The sequence below is a fragment of the Octopus sinensis genome, linkage group LG3, assembly GCF_006345805.1.
Source record: "Octopus sinensis linkage group LG3, ASM634580v1, whole genome shotgun sequence".
Lineage (NCBI taxonomy): Eukaryota > Metazoa > Mollusca > Cephalopoda > Octopoda > Octopodidae > Octopus > Octopus sinensis.
In genome coordinates, this window is record NC_042999.1 from 149,065,148 (window position 1) to 149,084,629 (window position 19,482).

General features: G+C 38.4%; 1 protein-coding gene across 1 annotated transcript; it reads left to right on the forward strand.

The window, feature by feature from the left end:
* Positions 1-1,050: 1,050 nt before the first annotated feature.
* Positions 1,051-15,652, forward strand: LOC115209668 (myeloid-derived growth factor). Its single transcript, XM_029778138.2, has 5 exons — positions 1,051-1,376; positions 10,712-10,762; positions 13,330-13,467; positions 13,923-13,980; positions 15,357-15,652. Exons 1-5 carry the CDS (start codon positions 1,239-1,241, stop codon positions 15,440-15,442), a joined length of 471 nt encoding a protein of 156 aa, XP_029633998.1. The 5' UTR covers positions 1,051-1,238; the 3' UTR covers positions 15,443-15,652.
* Positions 15,653-19,482: the final 3,830 nt, after the last annotated feature.

Below are 19,482 nucleotides of genomic sequence, written 5' to 3' on the forward strand. Positions count from 1 at the left end.
TGGGTGGAAGGGATTTTCTAATCCTAACTACACCCACCATCAATATCTCTCAACTTAAAACAATCGATGCCAAGGTTTTTTTTTTGACAAATGTGACGATATTTCCGTGGGTGCAGTCACAAGAGAGACTGAATAAACATCTAATTCAATGCTTAACAGTAAAAAAAATATACTTGATTTACAATTACTTCAACAGGGGTAGCTTATCCTGTTCAGGTTATATTATTAGCATTATCCTGCGTTTGAGAATTTAAAATCACTTCTTTAACTTTCTAATTACTTCAAAGTTTAGAAAATAACTATAATTGATATAGTTATTACCAATAATTATAACTATAGGTAATATACTGGAATTGATATATAAAAGAGACGATAGAAAATAGTATCTATGAGAATGAAGTCAAACAGTAAAGACAGCATAAATTCTCCTAGGCAACTTTGTCTTGCATCTTCGCCAATTATATATTAGGTCGATCGATTCAACGAAATGAACCCTTAGAAATACCTAGTGAAAAGATGAATACTTCTTGATGATTTTTGTCGATGTACTAAACCCAATTGTTAACGACCTTTCTCAAGAGAAATCAATATTTTGAAATGCCATACCTTTATTTTTTTGTCACCGTCTGTTGTTTATGTTAAAGATTGTATTTCAAATTATTAACGAACGCTATGTACTCTAATATATTATTAAATATGTTTTAATGATTATCCGATAAAATCGATACATAAATGTATTTCCAAAAATAAAGTAGGTAGGGACAAATTACTACGTTTAATAAAATTAAAATAGCTTTAAACCCCACAAAATTGCTCTAACATTGCTGGTGGTGGTGGTAGTTATAGGACAGACGTTGGTCCCCTTGTGGGTAGTAAAGAAATAGGTATATGTCAGTTAGGGAACAGCTGCATTGGATTGTCTGCTAAAAGTTATTTATAAACACACACACACTCATACTAAGGTCGAGTTTCCTAACACGATTCACAATTCATAATTGAGGTCAGCCGGGAAAATGTCAAAGGTGAGAGTCTCGTTTTCATACTTGACACCGGCTTCACGTGGAGTGCGGTGATAGGTTGAAGGCAGCTGAGTTTTCTCAATAGTAAGTGTGTTCAGGTTTACAGTTGTAATCGTGTAGTTGTGGCTGGGAAACCTTCCCAAAATCTCATCGGACCCGCTTCGTTGCATTCCTGCAAACGTAAAAGCTGAAGAACAATAGGAACCTTATAGAATTAATATGGCTCGAGGGCTGCATCGGTGGTTGGTAGCAGTTATTTCCCTATTTGGTTTTGTTAGTGTTGTCCTAAGTGACGAAGAAAGCACCCAGTTTGATGTCAAACCCGGAGGACAAGTTAACGATTATGTGAAAGAATGGGTAAATAAATAAACACACTTCTATAATTTAACATCGATATTTTTTACTATATTCGAAAGTCGATCGTTACTCTTAACACGTGTCATGTACATAAGTTTTGTTTTGATTATAAACCATCTGTTTTCTTAGCGGTTGCTTTATCTTTAACACGCAGCACATACTTCAACAGCGGGATAACTGCTTTACTGTTCTTTATATATATATATATATATATATATATATATATATATTATATATATATGTATATATTATATATATATATTATGTATATATATAATATATATGTATATATATATATGTATATATATATATTATGTATATATATATATATATTATATATATATATGTATATATATATATATGTATTATATATATATATGTATATATATATATATGTATATATATATAGTATATATATATATAGTATATATATATATATATGTTATATATATATATATATATGTATAATATATATGTATATATATATATATATGTATATATGTATATATATATATATATGTATATATATATGTATATATATATATATGTATATATATATATATATATATATATATATATATATGTGTATATATATATATATATATATATATAATATATGTATATATATATATGTATAGAAATTAAATATAAAATATAAATTACAAAGTGGGACAAGAACGCAAAAACACACAAGGAGACGACACAAAAACACAGACGGGTCACTCGAAGCCTCTAATCTTCAGTCGGGAACATATATATATATATAATATATATATATATATGAGTTCGTGATCAAATTCCACCGAGGTCGACTTTGCCTACCATCCCTTCGGGGTCGATAAATTAAGTACCAGTTGCGTACTGAGGTTGATCTAATTGACTGGCCCCCTCCCCAAAATCTTTTCGGGCCTTGTGCCTAGAGTAGAAAAAAACGAGTTCGTGATCTGTTGATCTACGCGGAAATGTTACATTGTTATTAACTAAAAATATCTTTCATGGTTAGATTTGGTTATTTCCGTATCTGAAGATATCTACATTTCACTTCTATTACAGATATATGTAGCTATATATATATATTGGTTAAATCCTGGTGTGATAATTTTCAGCTTGTTTTTTTTATTAGTTACTTATTTGTTTTGTTATAGACGACATCTCTTCCTTTTCCCAGCCAGCTGGTTGTGGCCTTACTGGGACACACTGAACCATATTTATATGCAGAAATATGAAAACCCAAATAGTTCTGGATGTTATTCAATGAAAAGGGCAAATCAGAAACCAAGTTGTGATAGTTCTAATATCCACATTTCATTATATTATCCTAATATCGATTTTTTTTTTTTACTTTAATAAGCAATCTAACATTATTGATCTTCCCAATTTGTGTCAACGTGACCCAGCTGAGATCCTTACATCAGATTTGCGATATATTAACGGGTATATCTTGAATTCCTAATCGTTTTCTCCCCTTTCTCCATTTCACATTTTTGTTCATAATATTTTCATTGCGTTTATTTAATTTCATATATTTAATTCAGTGCATGTACCCAACAAAAACAAACTCCAAACCCCCCAGGCGGCGAATTCTCCGAGTTGTTAGATCGTTAGCCAGAATGGTTTCGGGGTATTTCTTGTGACCCTCTGCACTTTGAGTTCAAATCCTACCGATTTATATATATATATAATATATATATATATATATATATATATATATATATATATATATATATATATATATATAAATATATGTAATAATTATTCGGTTGCCATAATAAGACTCCAAGTTTCGGAGTCTTATCACAGCAACCGAATAATTGTCACTTATTATATTCATCTATTTACATAATATAGAGGTCTCATTCATTCTTTTGTTGTCTTACCATTATTATTAATATATATATATATATATATATATATATATATATATATATATATATAATGTAATGTGAACAACTTATCTACGCTTCGCGGACAAGATGACAAAAATATTGTCGAGAAGAGCAGCTAACATCCTTGTACTATCCACTCTACCTTTACGAGATTCTTAGGTGCTACGCCTTCATCCCAATTCAGCGGAGGAGAGATGCCGTTCGGTGGAGTGAGGACACTGGGGGGCTCAACAGGGATCTCTGATAATGACTGGTACTTAATCATCATCCACTTAGGTCTATCGGCGAAGCGACAAAGTTGGCGCTGGTGAATAATTCGTAACACATGGCGTACCAGACGAGCGATTTCCCCCTTTCAAATGAGAAATGGATTACCCGTCTGGACGCGTGCTTTCGTCACGATCAAGGCCCGCAGACTCCAGATTTGACGGGATATCAGTAGCTCCTTTTAAAGCTATCGTTCAGTGCAGCGCTTGAGGGAGCCGTTCTACACATGAGAAGGAATGTTATAGTTTGTTTTGTATATACTTTGAATCTTTTCAGTTTGAACGGCAGTTTTACTAGCGGTGTCATATGAAATTGTTACCCATAATTATGACCCTAGTATCGATCTATTGCATTTCAATCTGTTTTAGGATTAGGGTTAGGAGTGGGGGAAGGGTATCTTTTTTTCTTCAGAAATGTAAATAAACCCAATCTGTTTCTTAAACGAGGGACATATTCATACGGCACAGAATGTTTTTTACTTCAATAGACGTCATTGATTGGTTGAAATTGAAGAAAAAAACCCAACAAATATCTTATAAAGCCAAGAGAAAAAGATGTTTTATAAACACATTCTACCAGTATACGAAGTCTAAAAGTGTTTAGTTACGTGGAAATTATTTTTAAAAAACTGCCGTTCAAACCGAAAAGATCCCAAATTTGCCAATTTTATCAATTTTATGATGTATCGATTTATTGAATATTTATAAAATATTTAAACTGAATGGAATTAAAAAATTATATATATTTGCAAATGTGTTGTAAAAGATTTATTTACAACAAATGTCAAGCCGAAATGTCAGATGATTTATTGCTAATGTTTATAAATATTCAGATTCCTCATCTTTCAGGATAAGGCATTTTAATATATTTATATCTTCATTATGCTTTTATCTCTGATCGTCATCAGTTTTCTATTCCTGGATATATGTATCGTATCAGACTGGATCTGAAATAGAAACCCTTATATTTAGACTAAAATTTAGGTATAATTATAGCCTGGCGTCATGTAGGTATTTAGAAACAGACATCTGATGCAACCACATGGTTCTGGGTTCAGTCCCACTGCATGACACCTTGAGCAAGTATCTTCTACTATTGCTTCGGGCCGACCAAAGCCTTGTGTGTGGATTTGGTAGACGGAAACTGGAAGAAGCCCATTGTACATGTGTGTGTGTGTGTTGGTGTCTGTGTTTGTCCCCCACCACTGCTTGACAATTGGTAACTTAGCGGTTCGGCAAAAGTACCCAATAGAATAAGTTACCAATCTTAAAAAAGAATAAGTACTGGGGTCGATTCATTCAAGTAATAATTTTTCAAGGCAGTGCCCCAGCATGGCTACAGTCTAATGACTGAAGGAAATAAAAGATAAAAAATATATATATTTCTCTTTTACTCTTTTATTTGTTTTAGTCATTTGACTGCGGCCATGCTGGAGCACTGGCTTTAGTCGAGCAAATCGACCCCAGGACTTTGTAAGCCTAGTACTTATTCTATTGGTCTCTTTTGCCGAACCGCTAAGTTACGGGGACGTAAACACACCACCATCGGTTGTCAAGTGATGTTGAGGGGACAAACATATAAACACACATACATATATCATCATCATCATCATCGTCGTTTAACGTCCGCTTTCCATACTAGCATGGGTTGGACGATTTTGACTGAGGGCTGGCGAACGAGATGGCTGCACCAGGCTCCAATCTTGATCTGGCAGGGTTTCTACAGCTCGATGCCCTTCCTAACGCCAACCACTCTGAAAGTGTAGTGTGTGCTTTTTACGTACCACTGGCACAGGGGCCAGTCAGGCGGTACTGGCAACGACCTCGCTCAAATCTTTTTACACATGCCACCAGCACAGGTGCCAGTAAGGCGATGTTGGTAACGATCACGCTCAAATGATGCCCTTTTACGTGCCACCGGCATGGAAGCTAGTTGGCTGCTCTGGCGACGATCACGCTTGGATGGTGCTCTTGGCACCCTACTAGCACAGGCACAAGTGCCAGTAAGGCAACGCTGGTAACAATCACACTCGAATGGTGCCTTTTATGTGCCACTGGCACAGAAGCCAGTTAGCTGCTCTGTCAACGATCACGCTCGTATGGTGCTCTTTGTACCCCGCTAGTACGGATGCCAGTCATCGAATGTGATTTTAATTTCACTTGCTTCAACAGGTCTTTGCAAGCAGAGTTTAGTGTCCAAGGAAGGAAAAGGTATGCATAAGCGGGCTGGTTACACCCCTGGCATAAGCCACAGGTTATGGTCTCATTTGGCTTGCCGGGTCTTTGCAAGCACAGCATATTTCCAAAAGTCTCAGTCGCTAGTCATTTCCTCAGTGAGGCCCAATGTTTGAAGGTCGTGCTTCACCACTTCATCCCAGGTCTTCCTGGGTGTACCTCTTCCACAGGTTCCCTCAACCGCTAGGGTATGGCACTTTTTCACACAGCCATCCTCCTCCATTCTTGCCACATGACCATACCAGCGCAGTTGTCTCTCTTGCACACCACATCTGATGCTTCTTAGCTCCAACATTTCTTTCAAGGTACCTACACTCTGTCTGCACACTGACATTACACATCCATTGGATCATACTGGCTTCATTCCTTGTGGGCTTACACATATCCTCAGCAGTCACGGCCCATGTTTCACTGCCATGTAGCATAGCTGTTTGTACACAAGCGTCATACAGTCTACCTTTTACTCTGAGCGAGAGGCCCTTTGTTGCCAGCAGTGGTAAGAGCTCTCTGAACTTTGCCCAAGCTATTCTTATTCTAGCAGCTACACTTTCAGTGCATCCACCTCCACTACTGACTTGGTCACCTAGGTAATGGAAGCTATCAACTACTTCTAGTTTTTCTCCCTGGAATGTAGCGGAAGTTGGTCTCTGCCATGTTTATTGCTCCCGAGCATCTGCCACATACAAAAGCTATCTTCCCAGTTAACCTTCCTTTGATATGACTGCACCTCTTATGTGTCAATACACTGGGTACATCTTATAGAGTTTCTACCTACGCCTCTACTACAGATTGGACAGGGCCATCTACCTGAAGGGATTTGTAGTTTGCCTGCCTTCCTACATATTAAGACTTTGGTTTTAGCTAGGTTGATTCTAAGGCCCTTCGATTCTAATCCTTGTTTCCACTCTTGAAACTTCTCCTCTAGTTCTGATAGTGACTCAGCAATAAGAGCAAGGTCATCAGCATAGAGGAGCTCCCAGGGGCATCCTGTCTTGAATTCCTCTGTTATTGCCTGGAGGACTATGATAATAGGTGGGGGCTGGGGACTGAACCTTGGTGGACCCCTACCTCTACCCTGAATTCTTCAGTGTACTCGTTGCCAACCCTCACCTTACTTACAGCGTCCCTGTACATGGCTTGCACAGCTCTCACTAACCATTCATCTATCCCATTGACCACCAGATAAGGGATCGGGGGACCCTGTCAAAGGCTTTCTCCATGTCAACGAAAGCCAGGTACAGGGGCTTATCCTTGGCTAGGTATTTCTCCTGCAGCTGTCTCACCAGAAATATGGCATCAGTGGTGCTTTTTCCTGGCACAAAACCAAACTGCATCTCATCCAAGCTGACTCTCTCCCTAATCAGTTGGGCTATGACCCTCTCCGTAACCTTCATTACCTGATCCAACAGCTTGATACCTCTGTAATTATTTGTATCTAAAGTGTCACCTTTACCTTTGTAGCAGTTGACTATTATGCTGCCACACCAGTAATTGGGTATGACTCCTTCGTGTATCACCTGGTTAACTATACGGGTGACTAGGCTATAGCCAACACTGCCAGATATTTTGAGCATCTCTGCAGCAATTCCTGATGGGCCTGGAGCTTTCCCTGTCTTCATGCTTCTAATATATATATATATATATACATACATATATATGACGGGCTTCTTTCAGTTTCTGTCTACCAAATCCACTCACAAGGCTTTGGTCGGCCAGAGGCTATAGTAGAAGACACTTGTCCAAGGTGCCATGCAGTGGGACTGAACCCGGAGCCATGTGGTTGGTACTTAAAAACGTTGAGGTTAATAAGACCCCAAAACTATAATTATACAGAGATGACCCAAAGTTACCTGACAGTAAATAAAAACCATTTAATTCCAAGATTAAAAAAAATTATTTTATTTGCAACTTAGCTAATAAATAGACAAATGTTGCAAAAAGAAAAAAAACGATGATTTTAACTCATAGCATTCAATTATTAAACATTCATAATTGGAATGAATAAATGAAATGGAATATTAAGTAATTATCAAATTTTGATTTATTGTGGGTGACTTTTGGCCAACCCTATATATAATAATTCGTCATCATCAATTAATGTCTGTTGTCCATCTGGCATGGGTTAACAGTTTGACTGGGCTGGCATGCTGGAAGGCTGCACCAGGCTCCAGTCTGATTTGGCATGGTTTTCTACAGCTGGATGCCCTTCCTAACACCAACCACTGTGTAATGGGTGCTTTTACTTGCCACTGGCCTGGGTGCTATTTGTGCGGTACCGGCATCTGCCATGATTGTGATTTTGCTCGGTTTGATGGGTCTTCTCAAGCACAACACAATGCCAAAGGTCTTGGTCATTGTCTCTGTGAGGCCCAACACTTGAAAGGAACTCGGCCACTTTGCCCCCATGAGACCCAACACTCAGCCACTTTACCCCCATCAGTCCCAATACTTGAAAGGAACTCAGCCACTTTGCCTCCACGAGGCTCAAAGCTTGAAATTTTTGTGGAGGAGACTGGTCAGTTACTTCAACACCAATGCTTGACTGGTATTAATTTCATTGACCCCCCAAAAGGATGAAAAGCAGAATTTGAAGCCAGAAGAAGTGCTGTTAAGCACCTTGTCCAGTATGGTAAAGATTCCAGCCTGCTTGTCACCTTATATAAGCCTAATCAATCAATGAGTATTCATGTAATTTTTAATAATGAAAGCATGTGGCTGAGTGGTTAGGGTGTTTAGCTCATAATCATAAGGTTATGAGTTCAATTTCTGGACTGAGCAGTACATTGTATTCATGGGTATAGCATGCCATTTCATGTTGTTTCAGTCTACTTGGGTGAAAATGATTATTGTCCAAGTGCTAGAGCAGCCTCTTCTCCCTCCTGCTGTCACATCTTCAATGTTTCACCGGGTTAAGAAAGTGGAGGGCTGAGTTGGTGTCTATATTTTCTCCCAACTGCAGAGGCTCCTTAAATAATTATGGAAGCATGATACAGGCTACCATGTCATATTCACTTGTGAGTGATGGTTAAACTGATGTTCTTTCTTTTTCTTTTATTCTTTTACTTGTTTCAGTCATTTGACTGCGGCCATGCTGGAGCACCGCCTTTAGTCGAGCAAATCGACCCCGGGATTTTTCTTTGTAAGCCCAGTACTTATTCTATCGGTCTCTTTTGCCGAACCGCTAAGTGACGGGGTCATAAACATACCAGCATCGGTTGTCAAGCAATGCTAGGGGGACAAACACAGACACACAAACACACACACACATATATATATATATACATATATACGACAGGCTTCTTTCAGTTTCCATCTACCAAATCCACTCACAAGGCATTGGTCGGCCCGGGGCTATAGCAGAAGACATTTGCCTAAGATGCCACACAGTGGGACTGAACCCGGAACCATGTGGTTGGTTAGCAAGCTACTTACCACACAGCCACTCCTGCACCTATATGTTCTTTAGATTTCAACAATATAGTTAGCTGCATTGTAGTTTTTGTACATGACTGTAGTGTTTCACTAATAAACTATATTCTTTTCTACTCTAGGCACAAGGCCTAAAATTTTTGGGGAGGGGGCCAGTCGATTAGATCAACCCCAGTATGCAACTGGTACTTGATTTATCGACCCCCGAAAGGATGAAAGGCAAAGTTGACTTTGGCAGAATTTGAACTCAGAACATAAAGACAGACAAAATACTGCCAAGCATTTTGCCCTGCATGCTAACGTTTCTGCCGGCTTACCACCTTTGCCCTGACTTAAATATTCTTTTCTACTCTAGGCACAAGGCCCCAAAAGTTTTGGGTAGGGGCCCAGTTGATTAGATCAACTCCAGTACACGACTGGTACTTAATTTATCGACCCCAAAAGGATGAAAGGCAAAGTTGACCTCGGCGGAATTTGAATTCAGAATGTAAAGACAGATGAAATACTGCTAAGAATTTCGCCCGGCGTGCTAACATATCTGTCAGCTCGTTGCCTTAAAATAGTTATATTCTTTTCTACTCTAGGAACAAGGCCCGAAATTTTTGAGGAGGGGGTGGCCAGTCAATTAGATCAACCACAGTATACAACTGGTACTTAATTTATTGACCCCCAAAAGGATGAAAGCCAAAGTCAGCCTCAGCGGAATTTGAACTCAGAACGTAAAGACAGAAGGAATACCGCTAAACATTTTGCCCAGCATGCTAATGTTTCTTCTGTTTTACTAATAAACTATATTGTTGATGATGAGTGTTATTGGTGTTTAACCTCACAACAGCATTGATTGAGATGCATGTCCAAAGGCATTCCAGTTTTGACCAATCTGGTATTTTATTATTATTTTTTTTGTTATAATGTGCCATGGTCTACACTATCCAGTGTGTCTTTCCTATTTTAGAGCAGTTTGTGTGAGTTGAGGAAGATTTGGCTGCTATTTCTAGCAGTTCATACAATCCCGTTGAGTAGTCATGGGCAATCTGCAGCCTACAGAATATTCTGAATGGCACACATAAACAAAAAATTACCTTGAATTCTTTAGTAATGCTGCCCACCTGGTAATGAGCCATGTCTCATGTGGCCTGTTTCTCACAAAAGGTGCCCATACCTGCTGTAGAGGCTCCTACAGTTACATATAATCCTTTCTACTATAGGCCCAAATCCTGAATTTTGGGGAAGGGGGCCAGTTGTTTAGATCGACTCCAGTATGCAACAGGTACTTAATTTATCGACCCCAAAAGGATGAAAGGCAAAGTCGACCTCAGTGGAATTTGAACCCAGAACGTAGTGATGGTCGAAATACAGCTAAGCATTTCGCCCAGTGTGCTAATGATTCTGCCATCTACAGTTCCATTTAATGTTGTGACATTGTAGTTATGTATTCAGGTGTTTTACATTAACTTTTTACATTACAGTTCTTTCAATTTCTATTTTTGATTTCAAAATCTTTTCTTTTCCTTTGCAGAAAGGCTTTCAGTGTAAATTTACATATGTATGTCAAGGAGGAACCAAAGAGGTATGTTTCTAATATTTTAGATTTAAATTTCAAATGAAGATTTTATAAAGTTTATAAGCTGAAGATGTGTGAAGGTAAATGGCTTAGTGGTTAGGGTCTTCAGCTCATGATTGTAAGGTTGTGAGTTTAATTCCCAATGTCGCTTTGTGTCCTTGAGCAAGACGCTTTATTTCCTGTTGCTCCAGTTCACTCAGCTGGCAAAAATGGGTGGCAAAAATTCTGTCATGCTGAATCTCTCTGAGAACTGTGTTAAAGGTATGTGTGTCTGTGAAGTACTCAGCTCTTCTCTTAGGCCTCCGTTGGTCATGGCTGACCATGGATGATGTCATTCATCCGTTGAGTTGTCTATTCAGTTTTTGCAATGCCTCCTATGGCTGTAGAGACCGATGCGAGAGTGGCAGTCTCGTTTGCAGCGGTCATACCTATACGTTGAATCTGGTCTGTTGGCTGTCATTTTTTTTCTGCAGGCATGGTTTTCAGCTGCCGCCACCCACAAATTCTCTTTGCCAGTCTGCAGTTGTTTGTGAAGAGTGCCTCTCCAGCTGGTTCGGTTGGCTGCGAGATTCTCCCAAGAATTGGTGTTGATGCCAAGTGCCTTCATATCCCTCCTGCACACATCCCTGTACCTCAGCTTCGGGTGGCCAATTTTTCTCCGCCCTGCGACAAGCTCGCCGAAGAGGATATCCTTTGGGATCCGACCATCTTCCATACGGCGAACATGGCCAAACCAGTGCAGCTGACGTTGTCTTAGCATGGTGAGCATGCTCACCTTACTCAGCTACTGGAGCCCTCATGAAGTGTCGATCACTGAAAGTGGATGATACCTGTGGAAGAGGATGACCCGAGGAGACATGGGATGAAGTGGTAAGGACTGATCTCAGAAAGTTGGGCCTCATGGAGGAAATGACAATGGACTGAAATGTCTGGCGATATGAAGTTCTTGAGAAGACCCTTCCACGTGAGCGAAAATGAGTTCTAGAAGTGCTGTGTGTCCCACCTACACTTGACAAGAAAACTTCTCACACACTCTACCACAACAAACCAAACTATGTCTTTGCATCTCTCCTCTTCCTCACATTTCCACTTCATGTACTATAATTACCTCCCACTTCCCAATCCTGTCCTCTTGGCCCTGTGCCACTGTATCATTGTTCTCCGCTAGCCCCCAACCTGTGTGTTCTACCCACATGTCCTGTCTCACTCTATTATTGCTATCTGCTAGCCCCCGACCTCGGTCAGCCTGGGGCTATAGCAGAAGACACTTGCCCAAAGTGCACGCAGTGGGACTGAACCTGAAACCACGTAACTTGGAAGCAAGCTTCCTAACCACACAGCCATGCCCGTGCCTACTAAAATGTATGTACATAAGCGCAGCACTATTCATGTGGCGAGCTTTCTACAGCTGGATGCCCTTCCTGACGCCATATATTTGGTGAGTTGTAATGAGATTGTGGTCACATGACCTGATAGATATAGAGACAGTTACAGTTTGTTATAGATTTTAGTTTGGAGGTGGGAAAGAGGTGTTTCTCAATGGTGTTCAGGGTATCTCAATGTCAATCTGAGATACATATAGGGGATGAGGCAAGTTGGAAAGAGAGTTGATAGCAAAAATATTTGGTTTCTGAGCTGGTAGTATTGATATGAGATGAGTGAGAGAGGGGTTATCATAATAAAAGGAATTTTCAGGATAAAAAGAGAATATTTACTAATAATAGAGTTAAATATATTATAAAAGCTAATTTCATGACCTGCATGTGCACATACATAACACACACACACTCGTGCAGTTGTGTGTAAGTTATGCGGACACACACACACACACAGGCATGCACACACATCTTCATTAATATAAGCCTCACTGTGAAAGTAGGCCCCATGGTTAATTCACAGGGTTTGTTTTTACACTGAGTTGAAATATGTATCTTTATGAAACATATTTACGTGACTCGTCAAGCATAATTTATTCATAGCCCAAACTGTATTAGTACTCTAGCTTATTACCAGGAAAAGTTGGTTCCAAGATAATAGCCATATGTAATAATATAATAATAATAATAATGAAATTATTGTATACAGTACTCAGGTGCACCACAACTTGTCAAAAGTGCGTATAAAGCATATGCAGTAATGTACAAATGTCTGGGAAGTGAACAGTGTATGAGTCAGATACATGCTTGCGTGTGTATAGAGGGGAGAAAATCAGGTATAGTGTTGGCGAATCTCAGGAAGCATGGAAGTTTTGAAGGATGCAGTGCTCCGACAACTAACAACTGATGCTGGCAATTTGTTCCATACTTCAGCAACTCTTAGCGTGAAAAAATGTTTCCGAAAGTCATGGAGCTGTGCTGTTTTCTGACTTTGTAAACATGTCTACGGGTGTTAGGTGGAGTTTGAAAAGGTGCTCAGAGTTATTGTTAGTAAGATGGTTAATAATTTTGTGGGTGTCTGCAAGTCAGCTGCCAGACGTCGGAGTTTCAATGTATTCATGCACATGTTTTTGTATCGTAAATTAATTTGTAAAATCGTTGAGTCGTTTATATTCCAATGCTATCTCTTTATTTCAGGAATGGATGATCACTTTGAAACGAAAGAAGAAATCTTTCTCATGTAGTGTTTATCGTCCAAGCGGTTCATCGTACCTGTTCTTTCAAGAGTTCAACCTTCAAATCCAAGGGGCACAAATCCAGGAAGCCAGTGCTTTTGTAAGTTGTCTTTTCCTGTTTTAATTCATTGAATGATTTCTTCTCGATTTATCTTTTTTTTCTCTTCTATCACCCATAATCCAAATCACTTGGGTAACTTTAAAAATAAATAACACAAAAGCCACCACAAAATGTTCTTAATTTTTGCTTAGTAATGATATCATTGATGAAAATATTTTGGTTTTGTTGGCTTCAATCGTTTTGGCAATATCAGATTGGACACCAAAGTAGTCTGTTAAGCAAACAAGTGAGATAAAAAAACAGAAGCATCTAATTATTTGATGTTTGGATATATAAGATGGAGGAATGATAGTAGTAGGGCAAAATTCTTAATAGGTTTAATTACTCTGGCAATCTCCAAACTATTATAATAACTATAATTATTATAACATTAAACAACTTCTATGCAGACTTAGTGTTTCTAATATATTTTGTTTCATTTTCTTTTATACCAGGGCAATAGCAACGCTCTCAGTGCTGATGAATATCAAATTGACAAATCACAAAATTCTGGTAAGATTTTGAAGTTGTAAATCTTAAAAATGAAAACATGTTACTTATAGGTTGAAAGTGTTGACTTTCTAACTGAAAGATTGTGTATGTAAACTTTGTTGTTACTATTATAGTGTGTGTGTTTGATGACGAAGATTGATAGTTTTTTTCTCTGTTATTCTGTATCACTGGATGACAAAGGAGCATGAAAAATGTTGAGACACAGTGAAACCATGGAACTCTTGTCAGTGTGGTAAACAGATGTTAGATGATGATGCGTGAGAGATGAGAGGATGAATAAGTGGAAAGCTGTATGACCCTATTTATTTCAATCATTTTTGCTGGAATATATAAATGCTGACTGTGTGGTTAAGAAGCTAGCTTAAAACCATATGGTTTTGGGTTCAGTCCTCTTGTGACACTTTGGGCAAGGATCTACTTCTATAGGCCCAGATTAACTAACGCTTTGTGAGTGAATTTAGTAGATGGAAATTGTGTGGAAAGCCTCAGTTATATATATCTGGAATTTGAACCCGTTTTATCTGACTTTGTGCATTTAAATTATAATAAAGTGTTATTAGAATATTAAATGGAAAATAAAAATGAGTGAATTCAATATTAATCAGGTGAATATATTGGTTCATTTGTTTCAATATGTAGACTCTTCTTTTGTTTGAGTATGTGGTTTGTGCTGGATCATGTATATTTGTATCTTACTGAATAAGTATAAATTAAAGTGTCTATATCATAAATAGGAGACAAAGACTAAAGCTACTGTACAGATGCATTTATTGTCCCTTACCGTGCCCTTTGTCGGTTACGAAGACGAGTGTTTCAAGTTTCATAAAACACTCAGAGCTGGTCAAATTGTAAGCAAATAAAAGCCTAAGTTCACTGCTTTCTTTCTCGAACTGTCGGTATACTTCAGTATGCAAGCTTTTATAACTTCTATTAACCAAAATTTCATTTCCAAAGCATTATTCAACCCAGGACTATGGTAGAATACATGCAATGTTCCATACAGTAAGACTGAATGGCTATTTTTAAATTTTAGGTAATCAAACGGCTGAATCTGAGAACTATAAAATACATCAGAAAGCCTTTCTACACTCTATATAATTACATAAAATATCAACACATGCATGTATGTATTGGCGAAAGACATACACATTGTTAAGAAAGTGTGAATAAATCGGTGCATTTCACTGTTCCCCTTAAAAATGAAGTGAACCTCTGATTGGCTTACTGGAAACCTATGTCACAATTTGTTCTCAAATACATAATTTATCAGAATAAAAGTAGCTAGTTACTTCCCTTTATTTTCATCATTTCTTCTAAAGCCTATTTAACTTGTTACCTCCCTTCATTTTTAATTCTCCTTTTCTGTGTTCTTTCAGTGTCACACGTAAGAGGCAAATTCAAATCAGAACTTACAAAGATAGTAGTCAAGGGTTCATTACAAAAGAAGAAAAAGGAATTATGATTTTAAACGCACTGAAATTCCCTCATGTTCTAAATGGCATTTCTTGGAACTGCCTGTTATTGATCCTGTTTTCAAAACTCAGGAAACTTGTGTGTACGTTTGAGTTTGTATGTTTTATGTTTTCATGTATGTATAATATGTTTATAATGTATGTTTATAAATGAAGAATATATTTGAGGTTTTTTTTCTAAATAAACATTTGAATAATAATTTTTAATTTCTTTATTCTTAATTGGGAGGATGTGTTTCTTGACTGAAAAACGAGGGCAGAACGTCCATAAGAATGACTGTTTTAAAAAGAAAATTGTTTCGGAATTAAATAAGATTTCTGAAGTCAGCAGTACCCAGCCTGCAATCTTGCCAGTCCTTGGAGGGTTCGCAAAGTTTGTGCTGGAGATCTGTAAATTGAGTTCAAATTTTCTTAAGTAGACATACCTTTCATAAACCAATGATTCATGGGAAAAATCATTTATAAGTAAAGAGTCCTTTATAGCAAAAAAAAAAAAAAGTTAGGAACCATTCTTTCACGTATAGACTAAGGCAACGCAAACTCTGTTAGTGAATGAGTGAGCCTCTATGTGGTCACTCGACCTGCTAGAAATAGCAGTCAAATCCTTAAATAACATTTTGCTGTTTTAAAAAGGATACATCATCATCGTCATTTAATGTCATGTTCCATGCTGGAATGAGCAAAACGGTTTGATAATTCGATGGGTCCATCGTGCTCTAATTTCTGCTTGGTTTGTATGGGTTGATGCTTTCCTAAGGCCAACCACTTTTCAGTATGTACTGGGTGTTTTTTTTCATACCACCGGCACTATGAGGTCACCATGTAGTTCCTAAGACTATAATGCTTGAGGTTGGGATGGGGATGTCTTTATGCGACAACATTAGGGGTGAAAGAATGAGAGAAAGGATGCACAGTGTAGGATGACCAGGCTCTTGCAGAGGAGCTACATAGTTACATTTAGAGAAGAGAAGGTAGACATAATTATTGGGAGCTGCAAATCCAAGTGGCTTCTCAAGGTACAAAGTGAGTAGGAGATATAGATAGGATAAGGCGGCGAGCTGGCAGAAACGTTAGCACACCGGGCGAAATGCGTAGCCGTATTTCGTCTGCCATTTCGTTCTGGGTCCAAATTCCGCCGAGGTCGACTTTGCCTTTCATCCTTTTGGGGTCGATAAATTAAGTACCAGTTATGCACTGGGGTCGATATAATCGACTTAATCTGTTTGTCTGTTCTTGTTTGTCCCCTCTGTGTTTAGCCCCTTGTGGGTAGTAAAGAAATAGATATAGATAGGAATAGGTGGAATAGAGGGTGGGTAACAACTGTAAAGATTTGATAAGAAAGAACTGCTATAATCGTAATTTAGCCTGATTAGAGTTGACCTGTGGTTATGAAACAATATATCCAGCTAAAAGAATATTCTGAAATAAACTAGCATACACAGACTATAGAAGGTAGGGATTATTGTTGTTGCTTAATCCCATGTAAACCCTGATTCAGATAATCTATACTGAAAGGATTTCCAATCATGATCAGCCATACTGCTAGGATTTTAAAAGATGTTAAGGTGTGATTTAACTGAGATTTGGCTGCTGTTTCTAGCAGCTTGAGAGACCATGTAGAAGCTTTTGTGTTGACCCAAGGAAAGGACTGCAATAAACGCTGGTTGTTTAGTTACAAGTTAATCATGACTGAGTAGCCATATGATCAAAGACATTCCAACTATGACCATTCAGTCTTTACAGGGTATGAAGGACCACATTATCAACTGTAGACACCGAGAACAATGGGAAGGTGCATGCTGAAACACTCAGATCGCAATATCGGCGTCTATTCTCTCTCTCTCTCCCTCTCTTTGTCTCTGTCTGTCTGTCTATCTCTCTCTGAGTAGATTTGGTAGATGGAAACTGAAAGAAGCTCGTATATATATATATATATATATACACTCACGGAGTGGTTGGTGTTAGGAAGGGCATCCAGCCATAGAAACACTGCCAGATCAGACTGGAGCCTGGTGCAGCCTCTGGCTTCCCAGACCCTGGTTGAACCGTCCAACCCATGCTAGCATGGAAAACGGACGTTAAACGATGATGATGATATATATATGTGTGTGTGTGTCTGCATTTGCCTCCCTCCAGCATCGCTTGGCAACCGCTGCTGGTGTGTTTACATCCCTGTAACTTAGTAGTTCGGCAAAAGAGACCGATAGAATAAGTACTAGGCTTATAAAGAATAAGTCCTGGTGTCGATTTGCTCGACTAAAGACAGTGCTCCAGCATGGCCACAGTCAAATGACTGAAACAAGTACAAGAATATATATATGTGCAGGTATGGCTATTATGGTCAGAAGTTTGCTTCCCAACCACATGGTTCCTGGTTTAATCCCACTGTGTGGTATCTTGAGCAAGTGTCTTCTACTACGGTAAATCAAAGCCTTGTGACAGGCGTCTATGTATATATATATTGTGTGTGAGTGTGTGTACGTGCACGTGTGTGTGTGTGTGTGCGTGCATGTGAGTGTGTGTGCATGCGTGTGGGTACGTGCGTGCTTGTGGTGTGTGTGTGTGTACGTGCGTGTGTGTGTGTACGTGCGTGTTTGTGTGTGTGTGCGTGCGTGTGTGTATGTGTGTGTGTGTATGTGTGTGTGTGTATAACGTACAGAAAATAAGATAAAGATAGGTAAGCGAACAATAACGTGTATGTGCCTTTGCTTTTGTTCCACTGCTTGACAACCTGTGTTGGTTCGTTTATATCCCCGAAACCTAGCGGTTCGGCAGAAAGAGAACAATAGAATAAGTACCAGGCTAAGTAAAAAGCAAGTACTGGGATCGGTTTGTTTGACTAAACACTTCATGGCCGTAGTCTAACGACTGAAACAAGTAAAATATATATAAACGTGTGCGCGTGTTTGTGTGTGTGTGTGTTTGCGTGTGTGTGTGTGTATGTGTGCGTGCGTGTAGCGAATATCTACTACATATGTGGGAAATCCTGTCCGGTTGTGTTTGGGGAGTTGTTAGTTAACTCCCCTTACATCGTTTTATCGATTTCGATTAAACTTGACACGTGAGTAGAACACATGTCAGGAAACCACATGGCATACTCAGATTGCTGAAAAAAAAAATCGATAACGGTCCCTGGAAGGGATCCTTATATATCTGATATATTTCATTTTATCAGCCAAGGGAAATAATCCATTCCTTTTCTTAAATCATTTGGTATAAATCAAATTGAGTATGCTTATTTCTTAGTATTTGAACTGTTAGAATTATTTTCGCAATTTATCCAGTACAACCCTTAAACAAGTAAATAGTATTTTCCTAAACAATAGATCCACTTATTTCGGTTAGTGACTTATTCACGAATATACCTACACTGGAGCCGCTGAGGGTAATATTCTCTGGGAACGCACAAAATCCATTTTCAGAGTTATTTACTTTGAATTGTTATTATCTCATATCTGATTAGCCTGTTATTACGTAACATGCTTCACGATTTTAGTATACATATCTTATTAGTATCTTCTCCTAAGTTCTGTATACTCTGGGAACGCATTAAAGCTCTTTTCAGGGCTACTTTATTTGAATTCTTACTATCGGATAACTAATTTCATGTTATTACATAACTGACTTCACAATTTGGGTATTCATAACTTATTGGGAATTCCTACAAACAAGATCCTGTGTAAGACAGTTCGATATTCCCTATGAATGCACAAAAACCATTTTAAGGGCTACATAATTTGTATTGTTGTTATTGGATTAGCGAAACAATTATGAGAATGGAACCAAAGGATAAGCCCAGCTTTCCCGGAAATTACCGGGTATGTCAGCTAATAATATAATATATACGCGTGTGTGTGAAGACGCGTGGCCTAGTGAGTAGGGTGTAGCACTTACAATTGTAAGATCGTGGTTTCGCTTCACAGACCGGGCGGTGCACTCTATTCTTGAGCAAAACTCATCATGTCTATTTAACACAAGACTTGTTTGTAAATAAACATGGCACCAAGAATAATAACACATTACAAAAATG

What these genes read in the sequence shown, in the direction of transcription:
- LOC115209668 (XM_029778138.2), top strand. Translation starts at nt 1,239, where the DNA reads ATGGCTCGAGGGCTGCATCGGTGGTTGGTAGCAGTTATTTCCCTATTT. An exon ending in GTCAAGGAGGAACCAAAGAG is followed by an intron (nt 10,763 to 13,329) that starts GTATGTTTCTAA and finishes TCTTTATTTCAG; the next exon opens with GAATGGATGATCACTTTGAA. An exon ending in TCCAGGAAGCCAGTGCTTTT is followed by an intron (nt 13,468 to 13,922) that starts GTAAGTTGTCTT and finishes CTTTTATACCAG; the next exon opens with GGCAATAGCAACGCTCTCAG.